Source organism: Cladosporium halotolerans (genome assembly GCF_011745625.1).
Source record: "Cladosporium halotolerans strain TM138-S3 chromosome Unknown Sca7, whole genome shotgun sequence".
In the NCBI taxonomy this organism is placed as follows: domain Eukaryota; kingdom Fungi; phylum Ascomycota; class Dothideomycetes; order Cladosporiales; family Cladosporiaceae; genus Cladosporium; species Cladosporium halotolerans.
The window spans coordinates 106193-124395 of record NW_027191458.1 but is presented as its reverse complement, the minus strand read 5'-3'; the positions used below and the strand labels follow the sequence as shown (position 1 = coordinate 124395).

General features: G+C 56.1%; 7 protein-coding genes across 7 annotated transcripts; 4 read left to right on the top strand and 3 right to left on the bottom strand.

Annotated features, from left to right (window-relative positions):
* Nucleotides 1–36: 36 nt before the first annotated feature.
* Nucleotides 37–1396, top strand: WHR41_02790 (uncharacterized protein; the record flags this gene model as incomplete). The annotated part of the gene is made up of 2 exons (XM_069371396.1): nucleotides 37–174; nucleotides 230–1396. 2 exons carry the CDS (start codon nucleotides 37–39, stop codon nucleotides 1394–1396), a joined length of 1305 nt encoding a protein of 434 aa, XP_069231628.1.
* A 90-nt stretch (nucleotides 1397–1486) lies between these two features.
* Nucleotides 1487–2803, bottom strand: WHR41_02789 (uncharacterized protein; the record flags this gene model as incomplete). The annotated part of the gene is made up of 1 exon (XM_069371395.1): nucleotides 1487–2803. The coding sequence occupies one exon, from the start codon at nucleotides 2801–2803 to the stop codon at nucleotides 1487–1489; it is 1317 nt and encodes a 438-aa protein (XP_069231434.1).
* A 435-nt stretch (nucleotides 2804–3238) lies between these two features.
* Nucleotides 3239–8213, top strand: WHR41_02788 (uncharacterized protein). The gene is made up of 4 exons (XM_069371394.1): nucleotides 3239–3797; nucleotides 3892–6538; nucleotides 6806–6914; nucleotides 7339–8213. Exons 1-4 carry the CDS (start codon nucleotides 3414–3416, stop codon nucleotides 7484–7486), a joined length of 3288 nt encoding a protein of 1095 aa, XP_069231435.1. The 5' UTR covers nucleotides 3239–3413; the 3' UTR covers nucleotides 7487–8213.
* A 1097-nt stretch (nucleotides 8214–9310) lies between these two features.
* Nucleotides 9311–11938, top strand: WHR41_02787 (uncharacterized protein; the record flags this gene model as incomplete). Its single annotated transcript, XM_069371393.1, has 1 exon — nucleotides 9311–11938. One exon carries the CDS (start codon nucleotides 9311–9313, stop codon nucleotides 11936–11938), a length of 2628 nt encoding a protein of 875 aa, XP_069231440.1.
* Nucleotides 11939–12960: 1022 nt separating this feature from the next.
* On the bottom strand, nucleotides 12961–14013 carry WHR41_02786 (uncharacterized protein; the record flags this gene model as incomplete). The annotated part of the gene is made up of 1 exon (XM_069371392.1): nucleotides 12961–14013. One exon carries the CDS (start codon nucleotides 14011–14013, stop codon nucleotides 12961–12963), a length of 1053 nt encoding a protein of 350 aa, XP_069231441.1.
* A 250-nt stretch (nucleotides 14014–14263) lies between these two features.
* Nucleotides 14264–15408, top strand: WHR41_02785 (uncharacterized protein). Its single transcript, XM_069371391.1, has 3 exons — nucleotides 14264–14411; nucleotides 14735–14793; nucleotides 14855–15408. Exons 1-3 carry the CDS (start codon nucleotides 14395–14397, stop codon nucleotides 15154–15156), a joined length of 378 nt encoding a protein of 125 aa, XP_069231442.1. The 5' UTR covers nucleotides 14264–14394; the 3' UTR covers nucleotides 15157–15408.
* Nucleotides 15409–15613: 205 nt separating this feature from the next.
* On the bottom strand, nucleotides 15614–17926 carry WHR41_02784 (uncharacterized protein; the record flags this gene model as incomplete). Its single annotated transcript, XM_069371390.1, has 1 exon — nucleotides 15614–17926. One exon carries the CDS (start codon nucleotides 17924–17926, stop codon nucleotides 15614–15616), a length of 2313 nt encoding a protein of 770 aa, XP_069231443.1.
* Nucleotides 17927–18203: the final 277 nt, after the last annotated feature.

The window sequence follows — 18203 nt, the reverse complement described above, 5'->3', positions numbered from 1 at the left end:
TGATATCAAGCACGGAACTTGTTACTTGAGACAAGTATGGAACGCAAGACGAACGCATCTCGTCTCGACATCATCATTGTCGGAGCCGGACTAGCTGGTCTGAGCGCCGCCATCTCGTGTGCCCTCGCTGGCCACAATGTCCAGGTCGTAGAAGCCGCCAAAGAACTCGCAGAGGTGAATGAGATTTGAACTCTTACATCGTGAGTTGCACTTGCTAACGCTCCAAAAGATTGGAGCTGGTCTTCAAATCACACCCAACGCCAGCAAGCTCTTCTCACAATGGGGCATCCTCTCAACGCTCGAGTCCAAAGCCGCCGAACCAACCTATCTGGCCGTGAGGCGCTACTCGGACGGAAAACTACTCTCGCGTACAGATGACTTTGACGTTGACATGCGAAAGAAGTACGACGCGCCCTTCTGGGACCTCCACCGCGTCGACTTGCAGGTCGCGCTCTGCGAGCGAGCGCAGCAGCTCGGCGTCCGCGTCCGCCTCGGAGCGCGAGTCGCAGACGTCGATTTCGACGCGCCACTGCTCACTCTCAAAGAAGGCGGCGAGCAGCTCAAAGCGGACCTGATCGTGGGTGCGGACGGCCTGTGGTCGAAGTGCAGGGAGCGACTGCTCGCTTCGAAGGGCACGTCGGACGAGCCGCTGCCAACGGGCGATCTGGCGTATAGAATCGTCTTGCGTTCAGAGGATCTGAAGGATGACCGCGAGTTGTTCGACTGGGTGGCTAAGCCATCCTGCAACTTTTGGATCGGCCCCGGCTCGCATGTCGTCGCGTATTCTCTGCGCGGCGGGCAGATGTTCAATATCGTGCTGCTCGTGCCGGACAATTTGCCGCCTGGCGTAGCGAGGCAGGCCGGCTCGCTGGATGAGATGCGAGCAATTTTTGCCGACTGGGATCCAGTTTTGAATCGTTTCTTGGACCACGTCAAGACAGTTGACAAGTGGAAGCTGATGCATCGCTCGGAGCTGGACAGTTGGGTGAGCGACAAGAACAACTTCGTCTTCATTGGCGACAGTGCCCATTCGATGCTGCCTTATCTCGCGCAAGGAGCGAATAGCTCGCTTGAGGATGGCGCAGTGCTGGGATATGTCTTGGGCGCCTTGGAGTCGAAAGACCAGTTGCCCCAGGCTTTGGACATGTTCCAGCGGCTGCGGAAGAAGCGAGGCGAGGCGATTGTGCGAGAGACTTTCGCTCAACGGAAAGACTTTCACATGCTCGATGGATCAGAACAAGAGGCCCGTGATGAGTTGATGCGTTCCACACTGGGCAGGGAGATTGATGTCAAGTTTCCCAGCAGGTGGCAATGTCCCGTGGTGCAACCATGGCTTTACGGATACGATGCAAAGACGGAGACCGAGAAGGCGTTGAGCGAGTCGCCTTTCAGATAGATGCACATGATTTGCATCACGTGTAAGCTTGTAACTATCTTCAATCTGGTAATATCATACACCATTCAATAGCGCTTTCGCCTCGTCGCTCTACAACTGAGATCTCAACGGTACCTTCTCCCAAGCCTGATCAAATCCTGTCGACCGTACCCAAGTCGGACCATCGTTCTCAACAGAATCAATAGTCATATGCGCAAGCTGTAGCCAATCATCCTTCTTCAGCCTGAACTCTGCCTTGGAATCGTACGGCGCACAGGATTGCTGTCCGTGTGCAAGCGCCCTGACCATCTTTGACGCATGGCCGTCATCCTCGTGAGCCCTTACTCGCTCGACGACCTTCGTCCAGTCCGAGGGCTGCTTCGGCTTGTAGTTCCTGATCTCGTCCAAGTGAATCTCGGGGCTCTTCCTCGACACGTACATGGCGAGATCGTTCCAGACCTTCCACTCGAGCAGCCTAACTTTGCTTGCCTCGCTCAGCCAAGATTGCTTGAGGAAGACTGGCCAGAAAATGCTGGAGTTGACGCAGTGCATGTAGAAGAAATCAAATTTGACGTCGCGATCCTTGCGTTGAGCGCCTCCGGTGAAGTAGGCAGCGCCGTTGATCATCTCAGCCGTCTTCTCCTCAAGCTCAGAGGGTTTGACGTGATACTGCGCGGCGTAACTGATCATGCGATCACCGGCTCGTGCGAGGACGCCGTCGCGAACCTTGTTGCCGTCCTTCATCTGCACCGAATTGTAGAGGTCTTTGTCGTTGCGGATCTCATCAAGCAGCTCGACCATAGATTTGGAAGGCTTCGAGCGGTTTACTCTGACGGCGTCTTCAGAGGACCAGAGGAACTTTGCGATCCAGTTAGTGTGCGTGGCGGCCTGTGCCAGGGCTTCAGCTATGATGGCCGGTTGCTCGAACTCAACGCCGAATCCGAGGTGAATTATTGGGTGCAAGAAGCCGGCAAACATGAGTGGTAGAATTTTGTGAGCAAGATCGTTTTCTCCGAAGACGTATTTGTTGAGGGTCGCTTGCCATCCCTGCTTGTCGATATCGTTCTGGAAGAACTGAAGGAAATCATTGTAGTGCTTTTCGTCTCCAAGGTACTTGGTGAACTTTGCTGGGTCGCTCATATTCTCAACCACGGCTTGGTCGTAGGGTTGCATTGGTCTTTGGTAAGACTTGTTGCTGTCGAAGTGATATTGAAGGTCCTTCGTGGAAGCAGCTAAGGCGTAGGTCGTGAGAAGATGGTGGGCAATGTGGTTATGAAAGCCATCATGATTGAAGTAGATATGGTAATTATCATGATTCTTCTGAAGCAGGTCTGAAGCGAATTGGGCTTTATCTGCTGTGCTTGCTTGTAATACCGCAAATGCCGGCTCCTCGTGCGTGGTCAGCTGGACCCGAGATGCTGTCGCCATTGTCCTAGCTATGCTTGTTCGATGTACTGTATCCACAGTCGAGATAATGCGTTTAGAAGCGGTGTTCAACATATGGCCGTCTCGATGTCTTGGAAGTGAAAGGCGGAATGATGCTCGTACTTAAATCTCTCCTCGCAAGATGCTTCGCTCTTCGCGAGCCAGTGACGTTGTTCTTAGCAATGTAAGTTCTCGAGCGGGGCTATGATGGTCAGGCAACGCTTTCCCTTCGTTTTGACTAGAGTCAAGTACTATTCGCTTGGTATCACTATCCTCAAGACGTCAGGTGATCTTTGATACAACCGAGCTCGTCGACGTTGCCCATTCCTGGCAAGCGAGGGGCGAGAGGAGCTGCAAGAGCGATTACTCAGCGACTGCTGCCACGACTGAAGCTCGGTGTTTGTCGGCGTTCGGGTGCTTCAAGATCCCGACTGCTCGCGTCGCGTCAAGGAACGACGCGCGACGCGTGCCTGGCTTACCAACGTCGCTACAGCCTTACTGTTCGACACAAGTACACTCCTTGATCTTGGTCAAAGACGGACTCGGCCAGAGTCTTCGCTGATCGCTGCTCATGAAGTCCTAGCGGTTCCGGTAGCGACCCACTGCTTCAGCGATGAAGCGCAAGCGCAAGTCTCGTGACGAGAGCAACTCGAACAAAAGGCAGCGAACTGATCGACACCCTGTCGTGCCGCTGCTACAATGTTACTACCAAGAGGTTCACAGCTTGCGAACATATCTTATCTCACGGTTGCCCAAGTCATCGAAGAAGCGCCGCAGGAGGCTGCTTCATTATGGTCTTCAGCCTGAGAAGGACAACAGTATTCTCGTTGAAAATGACGTTGTGCACCTCCTGGATTCGACACTGGTTGGGACAGCGAAGCATGTTTCGACCCAAGAGCTCGAACAGCTTGACCAGGACATATCTGTGTTTACCCAACAGGTGTCGGAGACGGACATCTCTGTAAGCCCTAGCGTAGGGCAATTAAGGCAGTCTGAGGTAGGAGTCTCATATACCTTCCTTTTCTTTTAGTTCCACCTCGATCATTCATTGGGACGATACTTATTATTTCATTGGAGCTGACACGCTGCAGATCGTGAATTTCACCATTTGGTCTTTATTCAAGCGTTATATTGGCTCTTACCGTCCGCCACATCTTCTGTGCCACGGCTTTCAGCGATCATCCGGCGGTGCCAATGGCATAGAGGCTCAAGCAGTACCTGGAATACCCGGCGTCTACTCTATCGCGACGAACCCATTCGTCCCCGAGGTCAAAAATCATGCTTGGACTAGTTTGCCGGAGCTGCTCGGGCGAGGTTCTGAACGCATATTGAGCGAGATGCTCATGGACTGTGGCTTGTACCGTCCAGTAGCTGATAGTAGCAACGTTAAACAAATATGCGGCGTCCCACTCAGCGACCTCAAATCTGGAGTCAAGGATCCCAAAAATTCAGCTCAACATGATTCTGGTGATCGCTCAAGCCACCCATCGAAAATGCAGTCAAATCGTGGGACTACGGATGTACGCTTACTTCGACATAGGATGCTCTACGCTAGGCCCTCTGTCAAAGCGTCTGGTCATGTTCGCGCTGGCCTGAGTCACATGCATGTGTTGAGCCGTTGTCGTGACATCGAGAACACCGCCGAGACCATCCACGTGATGAAGTACATTTTCCCACGGCAATTCGGCCTGCACAACGTTTTTACGTCTCTGACAGACCTGCGAGACACCTCGCAACCTTTCATGGATTACACGTCACGCGAGCAAGAAATTGCAAGGTCGCGAGCTCAACGCAAATACCGGCCTGGAAAGCCTCCCTTACCGGAAGACAAGATACCCAGGAGATTGCGCGGACTGCCATTCGACATGGTGAAACGCTTACGGAAAAGGCACACCCGGTGCTCCTACAAGGCGTTGCTAGATAACTACTGCCCACGTTTACCCAAAGACCAGATTGATGAGATGAACACTTTTAGACATGCTTCGACATGCGCTCAAGTGTCTGCTTTCTGCCGAGCAGCGATCCAGAACGTATTCCCTCCAGATGCCTTCGGCGATGGTGGAGTCAAGTCGAACAATTTTCGCCTTTTAATGAACTGCGTTGACCGCTTCATCCACCTCCGTCGCTACGAGACTCTCAGCATGCATGATCTGGTACACGGGCTGTCTTTGAGCGACATCCAATGGCTGGTGCCACAAAAAGCAGAAAAGGGAGCTAGAATGAGCAGGTCTGATTTTGACACCCGCAAAGACATCATGGCGGAGTTCCTCTACTATCTCTTCGACTCATACCTCATGCCGCTCATAAGGAGCCACTTCTATGTGACAGAATCCGGAGCTCATCGTGGTCAAGTCTTCTATTTCCGACACGATGTCTGGAAAGTGATGTCCGAACCTGCACTCGACACTCTCAGACTGAACATGTTCGAGGAATGCAGGCCAGCAGAACTGCAGAGAGTCATGACACAGCGCGCTCTAGGTGTCAGCAAAGTACGCTTACTACCAAAGAACCATGGCATGCGTCCCATTGTCAACCTTCGTCGCCGTATCCAACGACAGCAGCATGGAAATGTAGTGCTAGGCAGAAGCATAAACAGCGTGCTGACGCCTGCGTTCAGCATTCTGAATTACGAGCGAGGCATGCGCACGGAAATGCTCGGATCGGCCGTGTTCTCGATTGAAGATATCTTTCTACGCCTGCAACAATTCCGAGCATCTCTGAAAGATCGAGGACTGTCTTCAAAGCCTCTCTATTTCGCCAAAGTTGATGTGAAATCCTGCTTCGATACAATACCCCAGAAGAAACTGCTTCGACTGGCGGGGGAAATCCTCTCAGCTGACGAGTATCGCTTGTCTAAGTATGCTCGTGCGAAGCTGTTGGGCGGCCACAACCAAGAGACTCCGGGATTTGGGGCGAGACCAACTTGGAAGTTCCTCACAAAAGCGACAAGCGATGGTGCTGGGATTGATCTGGATGTCGAGATCCAATCTGATTCTACGACAGGTCGAACTCGGACAGCATATGTAGGCGGAGTACTGCAACGATGTGAGCAACGAAAAGCAATCCTGGACCTCTTGCATGAGCACGTCGAATCCAACATTATCAAAATGGGCAATCGCTTCTATCGACAGAAAGAAGGCATCCCACAAGGCTCGATCGTTTCGAGTTTGTTGTGCAGCTATTTCTACGCTGAGCTTGAAAGGACCGCTCTTGGCTTCGTCAACAATAAGAATAGCACACTTCTGAGACTCATTGACGACTTCCTCGTCATTACTACAGATCGGAATGTTGCTGAAAAGTTCCTTCGAACTATGCACAGCGGTCTACCGGAGTTTGGAGTGCAGGTGAAGAGTGATAAGAGCAAAGCCAACTTCGACATCGACGTTGAGGGCATTCCGATCGATCGACTACCAGCCCAGACAGACTTCCCATATTGCGGCAACGCCATCAATACCGTTACTCTGGACCTGGCCAAGGACACAGCGCGCCGCCAAACAGTCAGCGTCCGCGACTCAGTGACGGTGGAATACTCCAAACTACAAGGCCAATCGTTCTACAGAAAGACCCTTAATGCGTTGAAGTTACACATGCGCGCAATGCACCTATCGACGAACTTCAACTCGCTGGCGACAGTCCTCACCAACTTGTACCAAGCCTTCAACGAAGTGGCACATAAGAGCTACTCGTACATTAAGGCTCTGCCTCACAAAAAGCAGCCTAGCAGTAAGCTCATCATAAGTAAGTCCTAATCCCTAGCTTGCTCAACCACCGTATTCCTGCCTAGCTGCTTGCGGCATGCAGCTTCAGCCTGCAGGTGGCGTGAGGCTCGCCTGTCCATTGGAGACCGGGCTGCGCTCCGAATGCAGGATTTGGAGAGCTCGACTAGCAGGTTAGAGTTGATTCGGCACGTCTTGACAACCACATGTTGGGCAAGCATACCCGCGGGGTCAGAAACAGGGCACGACATCCAAGGACCTTGCTGACTCGGGTCTCTAACATTGACAGGAACACTCGACGACCTCATCAAGCTAGCCTGTGGCCTCACCAGACGCCGCAAGGCGTCCAAGAGCGGCGTGCCGTTCGAGTGCGCCGTCGCCGACTCGCAGACACGATGGTAAGTCGATTTCCCGTTGCCTACCTCACCTCACCCAGTCCGTCACCATCATCATTCCCCATCACAACCAAAAAAACCCGAGCCTCGTCCCGCCATTTCCCACGTCCTGCGCGACGATCTCCCAAAGATCGCGATTCCCGCGCTCTCCCGCCCAGTCCAGCGCAAGCGTCAAAGCCTCTGCGCCGCGCCCCCACCCAGCGCCCGCCGTTTCAACAGCCGGACTGCTAGTGGACGCCACGCTTGCGCCACGGGATCATCGCTCGCTGGCCCGCGCGCGCAGCGCACGCAGCGCAAAGCAGGACATCCGGCGTCCGCCGGGCGGCCAATTTCGCGTGCGGGCGATGTTATTGTTGTGGGAAATTTCCCAGGTGGAGACTGCTTATTATATCGGAGCTTTGGCTGACGGATTATGAACGGGATGCAGGCTCGCGTGCTCGGCTTTCAGAGCGGTGTTCCGCAGGCGCCAGACGGGGTTTGGCGATTTGCTCGCTTGGTTGGAGGCGCAGATGGCCAGGAGGGATGTTAGGAAGCCGCCGGTGCTGGGGCGCGGGTCGGCGAGATCGTTGACGTGAGGGCTGTGCCGTGTGATTCGTAAAAGAACAACAATAATAGCAAAATAGATGGCGAGTACACACTACAGCAGAGGCGCGGGGAAGGGCAGACAGACAGATGCGGGATGATGTGCAGATTGCGTCGTCGCGGATTACCTACAAGGAGCGGAGAGAGCGAGCATCTTCCCTGCTTTTTTTGGTCGAGAGTGGACATGTGCTGTCGTGAGCGATCTGCAACTGCACCGCCTTGAATTGCGGGTTTGGGAAACATGGGATTGTTGGACGGTACTACGTACTGTAGCTGCAGCCGCATCGTGCGATTCGCGATAAGAAGATCTTTTCGTCTTTTGACGGTACACCGCCAAAGCATCTGGACCAAAGCAGATAAGCTCGCGCGAAAGAAATCAATCGCCGGCCAGCCCGATTCTGATCCTGCGCGAGCCAGCCCGTGGGCGGTTGAGGCTCGGGGTCGTAAGGCGAGGCAAGGCAAGGCAGACAGGCGCCCGCACGGAAAACAAGAGAAGAGAAAATAGCGCTACAGTAGCAGTGACATTCCGACCCAGACAACGACGGCCATGCCCACGGCTCACCTGCGCTGCTCTGTTCTGCCAGCCCGTCGATTCCTGCCTACCTAGTAGTGCCGCATCGACACGGCCACGCAAAACCACGACGCAATCGGCCGTTGTGGGAACTGCGATCTGCGCCTGCTGCGCTGCTCCTGTGGGGAACTACCTAGGTATTATCACCGCGTCAGATCATAAGACCGGACGGACGAGCAGCGCGGGAAAAAAACGTGAGCATGGCGTGTCTCCCAGCCTTCGCATTTTTATCTCGCGAAGGGGATGTCCGGCGCCTCTCTCTCTCTCTCTCTCTCCGCGTTTCATGGCGCGCGCGCAGCCGGCTGGCTGCCTTGCTCTGCCCTGCTTGCTGTTCCTCCCCAGCCGCTCGGGCGGCGGCGGCGTCTAGCGCGCCTGACGGTGTGTTGTGTTGGCGGCGGTGCGGGTGCGCAGTGACGGCGGTGACGAGAGAGGCTGCGAGCCGTTTTTCTTGCGTCGGTGCTTGGATGTTGGACGAGGCGGCTGTCGACGGACGGGTGCTTGCTTTGTGAGAGAAGGTCTAGGTGAATTGTAACTGTAGATTGTGATAATTGTATGTGATAATTGTATGTACTACCGTCCTACATGTCATGCGGTGGAACTTGAAGGTTTTGGGTTTGGACGTGGAGATGGGGCTGGTAGGGATGGGCAGCCGGCATGCACGAATGCAATGATAAGGTACGGTACGTACATACAAGCAGAGCTGTACTCGTGGTGGTGGTTACCGCGCACGGCGTAGTGGCAGACAATGCGCGCATGCCTGCATGTATGCGCTCATGCACGGCAGCTCTGCCTGCTGGGAGCTGTACCTTTAGCTCGTCCATGCCGCCCGCTCGAGTCCGTCTGATGATGATGGATTGCCTTTGGCGGTGTCTTATCTGACTGCTACCCCCTCAATGCCTGCTGTCTCTTGTCCACGCTCCCCATCCACACCTCACCTCATGCAATACCGGAACAACTCTTCCTCCCTCAGGCTCTCACCCTCCTAACCGTGCACGAGTCTCGACCAAAAGATAATCCTCCCCCGACTCAACGCCAGCCGCAGCGCCGCCCGCGCTGATTGGCCGCCGCGCGCTCTCCTTCCCCTGGCGGGCACGCCGCTGCGCTAGGCCGGCCGACGGCGCCCCTGTCTGAAGCTTCACCTCATCAAAGTGGAGGACGGCCAGGACGGCAGACATAAGCTAGCGCCCACCCCCCCGGTCTGCCTCCACCGAACGGTCGCGCGCACCTACTGCACCCTCTGCCTCTCATGGCGCACCTGGCCCCGGCTCGCCGTCCAATTCCTACCCATGTCCAAGGCCTCGACTTCGACTCGGAAGACGGCCTGCAACTCGTCCCTGGCAACGACCGCACTGCCCACGACCATCACCACTACTACTACCAATACCACCCCGACCTGGCCTTCGTCGACCGCTCCCTCCACGACTCCCGCCTGCCTTCCGCCCACCGCTTCCGCCACGCCCAGGAATCACGACATGAATACTTGCGCTCGCTCTTGAACTCGGACCTGTTCTCGACCACCGTTTGGAGCGGATTTGGAGCCGGCAAGCACGCCGTGCAGAGCGTCAGCGTACCCAAGACCACCGTCAAGCCGCTCGCCGCGCGAGGCCGACGCAGGAGAAGCATGGCGTACCGAACACCCGCCGAGCGGGCACACAGCATCATGATTGCGGAGGAGCCCATTGTCGAAACGGCTCCGAGCTCGCCGCCGGAGTTGAGCTACAGCAAGAGCTCGAAGAGCAGTTCCTCTTCGTGCCGGTCATTGTCTCTCGACGATGCGAGCACGGAGAAGCTGGCCAACTTTGAAGACATCACCCTTGAGGAGACCGGACGGGATTCCGTGGAAGACTGCAACTTGAAGCCTGAAAGCAGACCGACACTGAAGAGGCCACCGCGGACGACCGAGAACCTGGAGGTTGCGAAGCGCAATGGCGCATCCCGGCCTGCTGAGAGAAGAGACGTCAAGAGCGGCAATGCAAGGGGCTACCCGGGCCTGCAGGTTGCCGCGGGAGACCCGCGCAGCCAGACTTTGGGACGTGGCATGCGCAGGGGATTCACCAGCCCTTCATCGTCGTCTTACGCCATGGGAGGACGCAGAGATTCTTCACGATCACCCTCGCCTGCCAAGGGCTTAATGTCATCTCCTCTGTCGCCCGATGTTCCTACACCGAAGGTGTCACAGGAAAGTGGCCTCACGGCCAGGAGGAGCTCGTGGCAGCCTGGCAGGAAGACGGTCAAGCAGCTCGAAGCGGAATACGACGATCTGGACGAAGAGGTCCCGGACGAGGCCATTCTGGAAAACGTCCCTTTCACACCCGTACCCGGCCAGTCACGAGTAAGCCGCACGCCTAGCCCGCAACGGCAGCCCTCGTACAACAATCTGCCCCCGGTCGGCGCGCATTCATCACTGCACTCTGCCAATGTGCCCAAGAATGCTAAGCGGCCACACGGCCCTCTCAGCCGGTCCCCTCGCTCTCCCAAACACCCCAGGCCTAAGATGCCTCACAGCGCGACCGTTCACGCTTTCCCGCCAAAGCCTTTCGGCAGGCCGCAGCGCTCCAAGTCCTGGACTGACGATCTCAACGAAGAGGCTCGCCAACTCTCGGCCAAGCTCGAGGAGTACGCTGAGCGACGGTCTGCGGAGAAGCTGCGATCTGCGCCCGGTAGCGCGTCGAACAGCCCGCCTCGGAACAGCATTCAGAAGAGCAGGACGACCGTCAGCCTTGCGGAGATGCCGCCCATTCAGAAGGGAAACATCATGATCGATCCGCTGCCTGTCAGCAAGGAGAAGGAGGCTGTGCTCACTCGCACCCGCCCTTCATGGCTGCCGCCCAAGTGCCAGAAGGAGGAGAAGAAGCACATGAAGGAGTGGGAGCAGATGATGGCGCGCGCTGCTGAAGCGGATAAGAAGCGCGCGGTCAAGGAGAAGGCGGCGAAGGAGAACAAGACGGAGATGGACGGCAGCATAGCCCGCATTTGGGAGCAGCATGTGCTGCCCAATTGGGATGCGGTGATCAACGAGCCGCGAACCCGCGAGCTCTGGTGGCGAGGTGTCACTCCCAGCGCTCGTGGTCTTGTCTGGCCTAAAGCTATTGGAAACGACCTTTCGCTGTCGGCATCTTCGTACACCGCTGCTCTTGCTCGCGCTCAGCAAATCGAAACTCGCCTCGATGCCCTGCCCTCTGAAGAGCGCGCCAAATCCAAGGAAGCCGCCTGGCTCGACGCAATCGCTCGCGACGTCCCCGCCGTTCTCCCCGACCTAGGCCTCTTCAACTGCTCTCCTCCCTCTCCCGCTCAGCAAACCCTCTCCAACGTCCTCAAAGCCTACGCTCTCTACCGCTCCGACGTCGGCTACGTCTACGGCACGCACTTGATCGCTGGCCTCCTGTGCCTGCACATCCCGCCTTCCGAGCCCGCCACCGCCTTCGTCGCCCTCGCCAACCTCCTCAACCGCCCCACGCCCCTCGCCTTCCTCATCCACGACCAGGCCGCCATGGCCCGCTCCCACGACCTCGTCCTCACAACCCTCAAATACAAATCCCCCACCCTCCACGCCCACCTCACCTCCCCCGCTCTCGGCCTCACGCCTTCCGACCTCCTGGACCCCCTCTTCCGCACCTTGTTCGCGTACAACCTCCCGCCCGCCCTCGCGGCTCGCGTCTGGGACCTGTACGCTTTCGAAGGCGACAAAGCCCTCGTGCGCGCCGCTGTCGCGATCCTGGCCAAGCTTGAGCCGAAGCTCTACGGCGGCCGCGACGAGGTGCTCGATTTGCTCGGCTGGGGTTTCGAGGGGAGGTGGGAGTTGGGGTCCGAGGAGGAGTTTGTCGCGGCTGTTAGGGAGGCGGGCAAGGTTGATGGTGGGAGGAGGAAGAGCTGAGCTCGTCAGAAAGGTCCAATTGAATTGGAGATGAATAGATGCGGCTCCCGGGTGGAGTAGAGAATATGCACACGCAGGACGCACACGCGGTTAGACGGAGACAGCGACGAGCGCCGGCGCGGACACACCACAACGAATCTGACAGAAACAGCACATACGCATGCACACACGCACATACTGAGACGGCGAATCACACGATACGAGGGTCCGCGAGCCAGACGATCCAGCCCCTGACTTGACTCCTCTTGGATAGCGAGAAGCGGAAGATCTGGCTTCGACGGACCTCCTCAACTAATGAATCAACCACAACCACTTGCCAGCCAAGCTCGAGCTCCGAGGCGCCAGCTGCCTCGCTCCGCTTGGTTCGGACACGCCTGCCACGGCTGAACAACAACAACAACAATAACCTCTCCTTTTCTCTTTTTTTTTTTTTTGTTCGAAGAGATAATTTTTACTCCTCTCCTAGAGAGAGCGCACACTGTTGACAGAGGTTTTACTTTCATTCTATCATTCTCATTTTTGATCATTTTCGTTCCCTAGTATTTTTCTTGTTGGATCAGGCATGGGGAATGAGACTAGGATACGGACAGGCCGGATAGGTTGGATCGGGATCGGGTTGGGTATACAATTGATTAATTCGCTGTGAGATCGCTGTCGCTCTTTTCCTTTTCTTTCTCAATTGTGCCACGTCTGGTGAGAAATGGGTTTGGTGTTTGCATGGAGTGGGTGCAAGAGGCAGGGAGAGGATGAGAGGACTGGTTGACTGAGTGATTGTACGTATCGTACGTGAGGGTATTGGTATTGTGTTGTTATTCTCTGATAAGCCTGCGTTCGAATCTTTCTTTCTTACCGGAGCGCCTTTTTCGCTGACAATGGATTCCCGAGTCAATACGTTTTGATCATGGCGTGGAATCAGCGAGCTCATTGGGTACAAACCATCATCAGCGCCATGGCCCCATCCGACTCAATATATCCGGCAGGATCTGGCGTGAGGGCGTACGCGAAATGCCAACATGGCGCTATTACAAAAGACTACGAGCTCGTTTAATGATGCGAATGCCTTCTTCCCTGACCTCCCTGGTAACATCTGCGGCAGCTATGACCTCTTTGACCAGTCCAACGCCTGTCCCGGCATAAGTGGTAAGCCTCGCTTTCTCGCCCCAGCCATCGTCGCCAAGCTGCAATGCATCATCGTACAAGCGCTTATTTTCCTCGAAACTCATGCCCTTTGCAGCGTCGTGCCAGCTTTCGTTCAAAACACTGCGTCCACCATAGTGTGCTGGCCAGTCGGTGGTGCCTCGTAGAGAATCGTAGAGCTTGCCTCTAGCAGTGTTGACGCCGCCGTCTCTTGCGTTGATGACCGCGTCCTGGTAGCCCTTTGCAATATTGCTCTCTGGGCAGGCAAGGTAGCGAGTTCCCATCACCACTCCTGAGGCACCAAGGGACAGCGAGGCTGCTACGCCGCGGCCGTCCATGATTCCTCCTGCAGCTATCAGGACTGGCTTTGGCACGTTTTGCGCAGCGCAGTCAGAGGAAACCGCGTCGTCAACTTCCGGCAAGAGACTCATCAGACCGGCGCAATCTTCAAGGCCGTGTCCGCCGGCATCGGTTCCTTGCACGACTAGAACGTCTGGTTGGCATAACCTGACGGCCTCTAAAGCTTCGTTTACAGTTCCAATTTGAATCCAGATTTTGCTTTTGCTGCTCGTCACTCGTCTACACTCCTGCGTCCAGCGCTTCAGTTGGTCGGGCTTCTCCGGTGCAAACAACCAGATTGCCGCTGGCTTGTGACGTTCCAAGATCGGAAGTGATTCTTGCAGCAGCTTTTCTCCAGCCCACAAGAGGAAGCCCACGCCTACTGGAAGGGTGTCGTTGGCAGATGGTCCTCTTAGTGACAGTTTGCCTTGTTGTAGCTCATGTTCAAGCGTTGACGCATCGCTGCCAGCACCGATGTAGCCCAGTCCGCCTGCATTAGAGATTTCACATGCCAATTTTGAGAGGGCAATGAGGCGCATGGGCGCCCCAACAATGAGTGGCGCGTGAGTCCAAGGGTAATCTTTCTGCAATTGATCCATTGTCGCTTTCGTTTTCATCAACTTTGCATTGGCATCAATCATTCTCTCCACCAACTTATCACGCGACTGGTCATCACGAAAGCTGCCGGACAAAACGCCGTGGACTCGGCCAACTGCACCGAGGTAATCATTCACGCCGCATCCATTGCTCCATCGAAGTCCGTCATCACCGTTGGCCTCCGCACTAATCTTCCTCCGCCCCTCCGCAGTGAACTGAAGACGCCACCCAAAGCGGAAGGTCAGCCGCGCGACCTTCGACTTCACTTCGCCAGACTTCAAAGTCGCCGCGCCTGCAACCCAGTCGCTCCTTCCTCGTGAGCTTGTCGTTGTTGCCCTTCCCACCGCAGTGCATCACCCTGCGACCGGTGTCGCGACGCAAATATGAACGCTCCCGAAAGGTACGTCAAGCTTTTCACCAAACACGCAACCTCCTACCTGTGCGGCCACAACACACAACGAGCAACGTTCCAAAAGAAGGAAACACTTCATTCACCATGAATGCCACCATGGACAAATTGCCGAGCGGTCGCCGCATCAATTTGCCGGTCGAGCAGCCCAGAGCTAGGCGTGGGCGCACCTCAACGAGCTCCCACTCTGACTTGCCTCCCCCGCCTCCGAGGGAGAGGTCCGCCACTACTCCCCACTTCTTCGATCGCATGGATGTTCGCATCCATGGGAGCACTTACAGCAGAGTAAGGTCCGAAATTGACATGCCAGACAGACACGAGCTGTTCCTGCTCGGAGAAGGCGAGAAGAAGGTCGAGATGGAGACCATCACCCGTGAGTACACTCCACCTTGTCGCAAACGACACTGCCTCAGCATACTAACAACGCTCTACAGAGGTCGCCAATGCCGCGCTCTTCACCTTCAACAAAGAAGACCACACCCTGGCCAATATGGTGCGCGACAAGCTGTACCGCTCCGACCACGTCACCTTCGCCGCCTACAAGGTCCCGCACCCGCTTTTCGCCTCCTTCCAGCTGCGAATCCACACCGACGGCGAGATCACCCCGAAGGACGCCCTCGTCAAGGCCTGTCGCGAGCTCATCACCGAGCTCGCTCAGCTTGACCAAGAGTTCACCAAGGAGTTCGAGCTCAAGAAGATGGCGGCCAACGTGCCGAACGGCGGGCTGGATATTTGAGTCGGCGGTTCTCGGACCTGCCACGAATGACTCCGGGCGTTTCTGCTGTTGATGGGTGCATAGCGGACGGCGTTTTTTCAGGGCTCGAAAATCTTTGTTGCTAATGCGGATGGCCAAAAGGTCGCTAGCACAAAGGGAACGAGCGATTCTTGTACTGGTGATAACTGGGCGGCTTTGTACCGGCCCTTGGATGATACCCATGGAATGATACTCTGTAGGCATGCATGAATGAATGGAATGTCTCACTGCGAATGATGTCTCTCTTACTGGCGGTACTTAAACAATTATGCTTGATCGGCTCATATGCACTCAAACGAACTTGAAAGACTAATAGTAATGATATGAACATGTGAGATTTGGCCCATGTAGGAGCCCTGATGCTTTATTCACTCTGAACAATTTTACATTTGCGCTCAAATCGAAAACAGTCGCCTGATGCGTTTATGCTAAACTCGAATCAACCCCACTGGAACATGACCTGCTTTCCCTTTCTCCCCTTCACCTGCCTCTGAGGAGCCGGCTCCTCAGTAGGCGTGGAAGCACCCGCACTATTTGCGCCGCTCCATGCATTCACCGGCGTGCTGCTGTTGCTCGACCTGATGACGCCCGCGCCGGAGTAGCCCGGCGAGAAGACCGTGCTAGTCGGCTTCCTCGCTGCCGGCAGCGATGGGAAAGCATCGGCGCCGCTGGCGAGGTTCTGCGAGGACTGGGTGCGGCTCGGAGTCGGACTGGGACGCGCGGAGCTGCCAGCTGAGCTGGAAGGCTTCGGCGCGAGCCAGCTAGGCGTGGGCGCGGGAGCTGCGGGCTTGCTTCGTGTTGGGAGGGCTGGGAAGGCTGGACCACCTGTCGATGCGGGCGGGCGCTTGGAGCCGGTCCATGTGGGTTGGCTGCCTACTGCGCCTCTGGAGCTCTGGGCTGTTGAGCTCTTGAGCTTGAGGACGCGCGAGGAGCCGACGCCGGCGCCGAGCATGCCTACTGAGGATGTCGCATTGCCGCCGGAAGGGCCTGGCAACGAAGGGTAGTCTTCGTTGATGGCTTTCCAGTCTGACCATGCCTTGAGGAGGGCATCGCGCTTGCCGGGGATCTCGAAGATGTCCGCGAGTTCCTTGACAAGCTTCCCGAGCTCGTTTGAGGAGGTATCGAAGAGCGAAAAGAATGTGTCGATAAGGTCTGGAGCATTGAGCGTTCCATTGCGGAATGCAGAGATCCTCCCGCGAAAGTCCTCTAACTTGGTCTTATCGTTGCGCAACAGATTCGCTGCGCGCTCAGTGACTGCAGCGTGACGGAGTCGGCGAGCTTGCTCTTGAGGTGTGAGCTGCTCGCTGCTAACAGGTGCTGCTTGCGGAGCAGGTGCGGAGGGCTGTGCAGGACGGGGCTCGTGAGTGGGTCGAGGAATCACCTGTGAAGGAGGCTCCGGCTGCGAGAGCTGACCGCCAAAGGTACGACTTGAGATCGACTGCGCGCTCTGAATCTCCCGCGCACGCTGGTGCGCAATTTCGGCTCTGCTCATGTGGGCCGAAGTCGTCGGAGGAGGGCCCTCTGCGTTAGGGTCCCTACCACGACCTCCCCTCCCACCACGCCCTTCCCTGCGTCCTCCACGCTGAGGACGATCCTCAGAATATTCCGAGCGGTAGTTGAAACCGGAAAGGTCCACCCTTCTTGCGTCTTTGGTGAGGCCGTTGGGATGCTGTTCTACCTGATGCGCTTTGAGATCCATAGCCGAATCGAAAACCACAAACTTCTTCTCCATGCACTCACGATCCGTACAGGGGTAGTGGTCCTTGTTGAAGTGCTGCTCCAGAGCGTTGTAATCGAGGAAGTAGCGAGGGTTGTTAGCATCCGTCACTCTATCGCACAGATGGCAACGCTCGTGCCTGTCGCGGCAGTGGGTGTAAAGCTCATCTCTGCCGTAGAATCTCTGCCTGCAAAAGCCGCACTCTGGATGTCCCTCAAAACCAGTCTGTTCGGTGGATCCTGGTGTGTCGTCGCCGTGCCTCTCGTGCTTGCGCAGCTCTTGCTGGGTGAAGAGCTGGTGCTCATGCGTAAAGACCTTCTTATTCCTAGTGCAAAGATCGCACATGACCTTCTGGTGTACTGTGCGAACGTGACGGTGCAGGTCGGGCCAGCCGAGGCAAGCAGCATCACAGTTCGGGTCTGGGCAATTGTAGCGAAGAAGCACAACAGTGTCCTCAAAGATCTCCTGCTTCTCATAGCTGATGCCCATGTTGTCGTCCTTTCTGAAGAAATCATTGGTCTGGAACTCCTCAAACCGCTTCTCAGCATCGTCTGTGAAGATCACTGTCGGCGATTCGGTGCGACAATGCGCGCATGCCTTGGTCTTGTAAAGAGCGCGCAATCTTAAAGCGCAGACATGGCAGGTCCTGTGGTTGCATGGCGCTACACTGTGGTGATCGACAGGCGAGGCGCAGATAAAGCAAACGTCCGAGTCATCATCTTCAGCTCCGGCGTTTGGTGCGTCCTTGACGGGGCGGCTGACAGGTTGTGATATAGGAGCTGCGTTCTGATCTTGAGCAGAAACCGAGCCTTGTCCTTGCGAATGTGCCCTGTCTCTGTTTCCGCGTCCTCTGCCACGACCTCTGCCTTTTCCGCGACCGCGAGTATTGCCTCCCTCTCCACCTTCGGCTATGCTGCTACCACTCTCCATAGCTGCACCGCCGCGATTACGAGACCCTCTCCCTCTCCCGCGACCACCCCCTCTTGTACTCGTGCTAGCCGAGTCCTGTGGGCCTTGCGCAGAAGCAGAAGCCATTTCGCGTTGTGATGTGTCGCAATCCGATTTGTGGGTTTGGTGAAGATGCGAAATGGGAGCAAATGGTACGGAAGAATAAGAGACGTTTAATAAGCAGGTGCAGCGGTATCAAACGTTTACAATGGCTTTCAGAAAATGTGTAGCTGGTCTGGCATAAAGGACCTCCAACAAAGAGCAAGAAAGTTGAAGGGCCCTGATTGCTCTGGTGCGTGGGGTCAAAGTGACCGCATCACTGGCTGACAAAGCTCGGGCCTCTCTGGCGCGGGTGACCGCATAG

What these genes read in the sequence shown, in the direction of transcription:
- WHR41_02788 (XM_069371394.1), top strand. Translation starts at nt 3,414, where the DNA reads ATGAAGCGCAAGCGCAAGTCTCGTGACGAGAGCAACTCGAACAAAAGG. An exon ending in TAGCAGTAAGCTCATCATAA is followed by an intron (nt 6,539 to 6,805) that starts GTAAGTCCTAAT and finishes TAACATTGACAG; the next exon opens with GAACACTCGACGACCTCATC. An exon ending in GCCGACTCGCAGACACGATG is followed by an intron (nt 6,915 to 7,338) that starts GTAAGTCGATTT and finishes AACGGGATGCAG; the next exon opens with GCTCGCGTGCTCGGCTTTCA.
- WHR41_02785 (XM_069371391.1), top strand. An exon ending in CGAGATGGAGACCATCACCC is followed by an intron (nt 14,794 to 14,854) that starts GTGAGTACACTC and finishes AACGCTCTACAG; the next exon opens with AGGTCGCCAATGCCGCGCTC.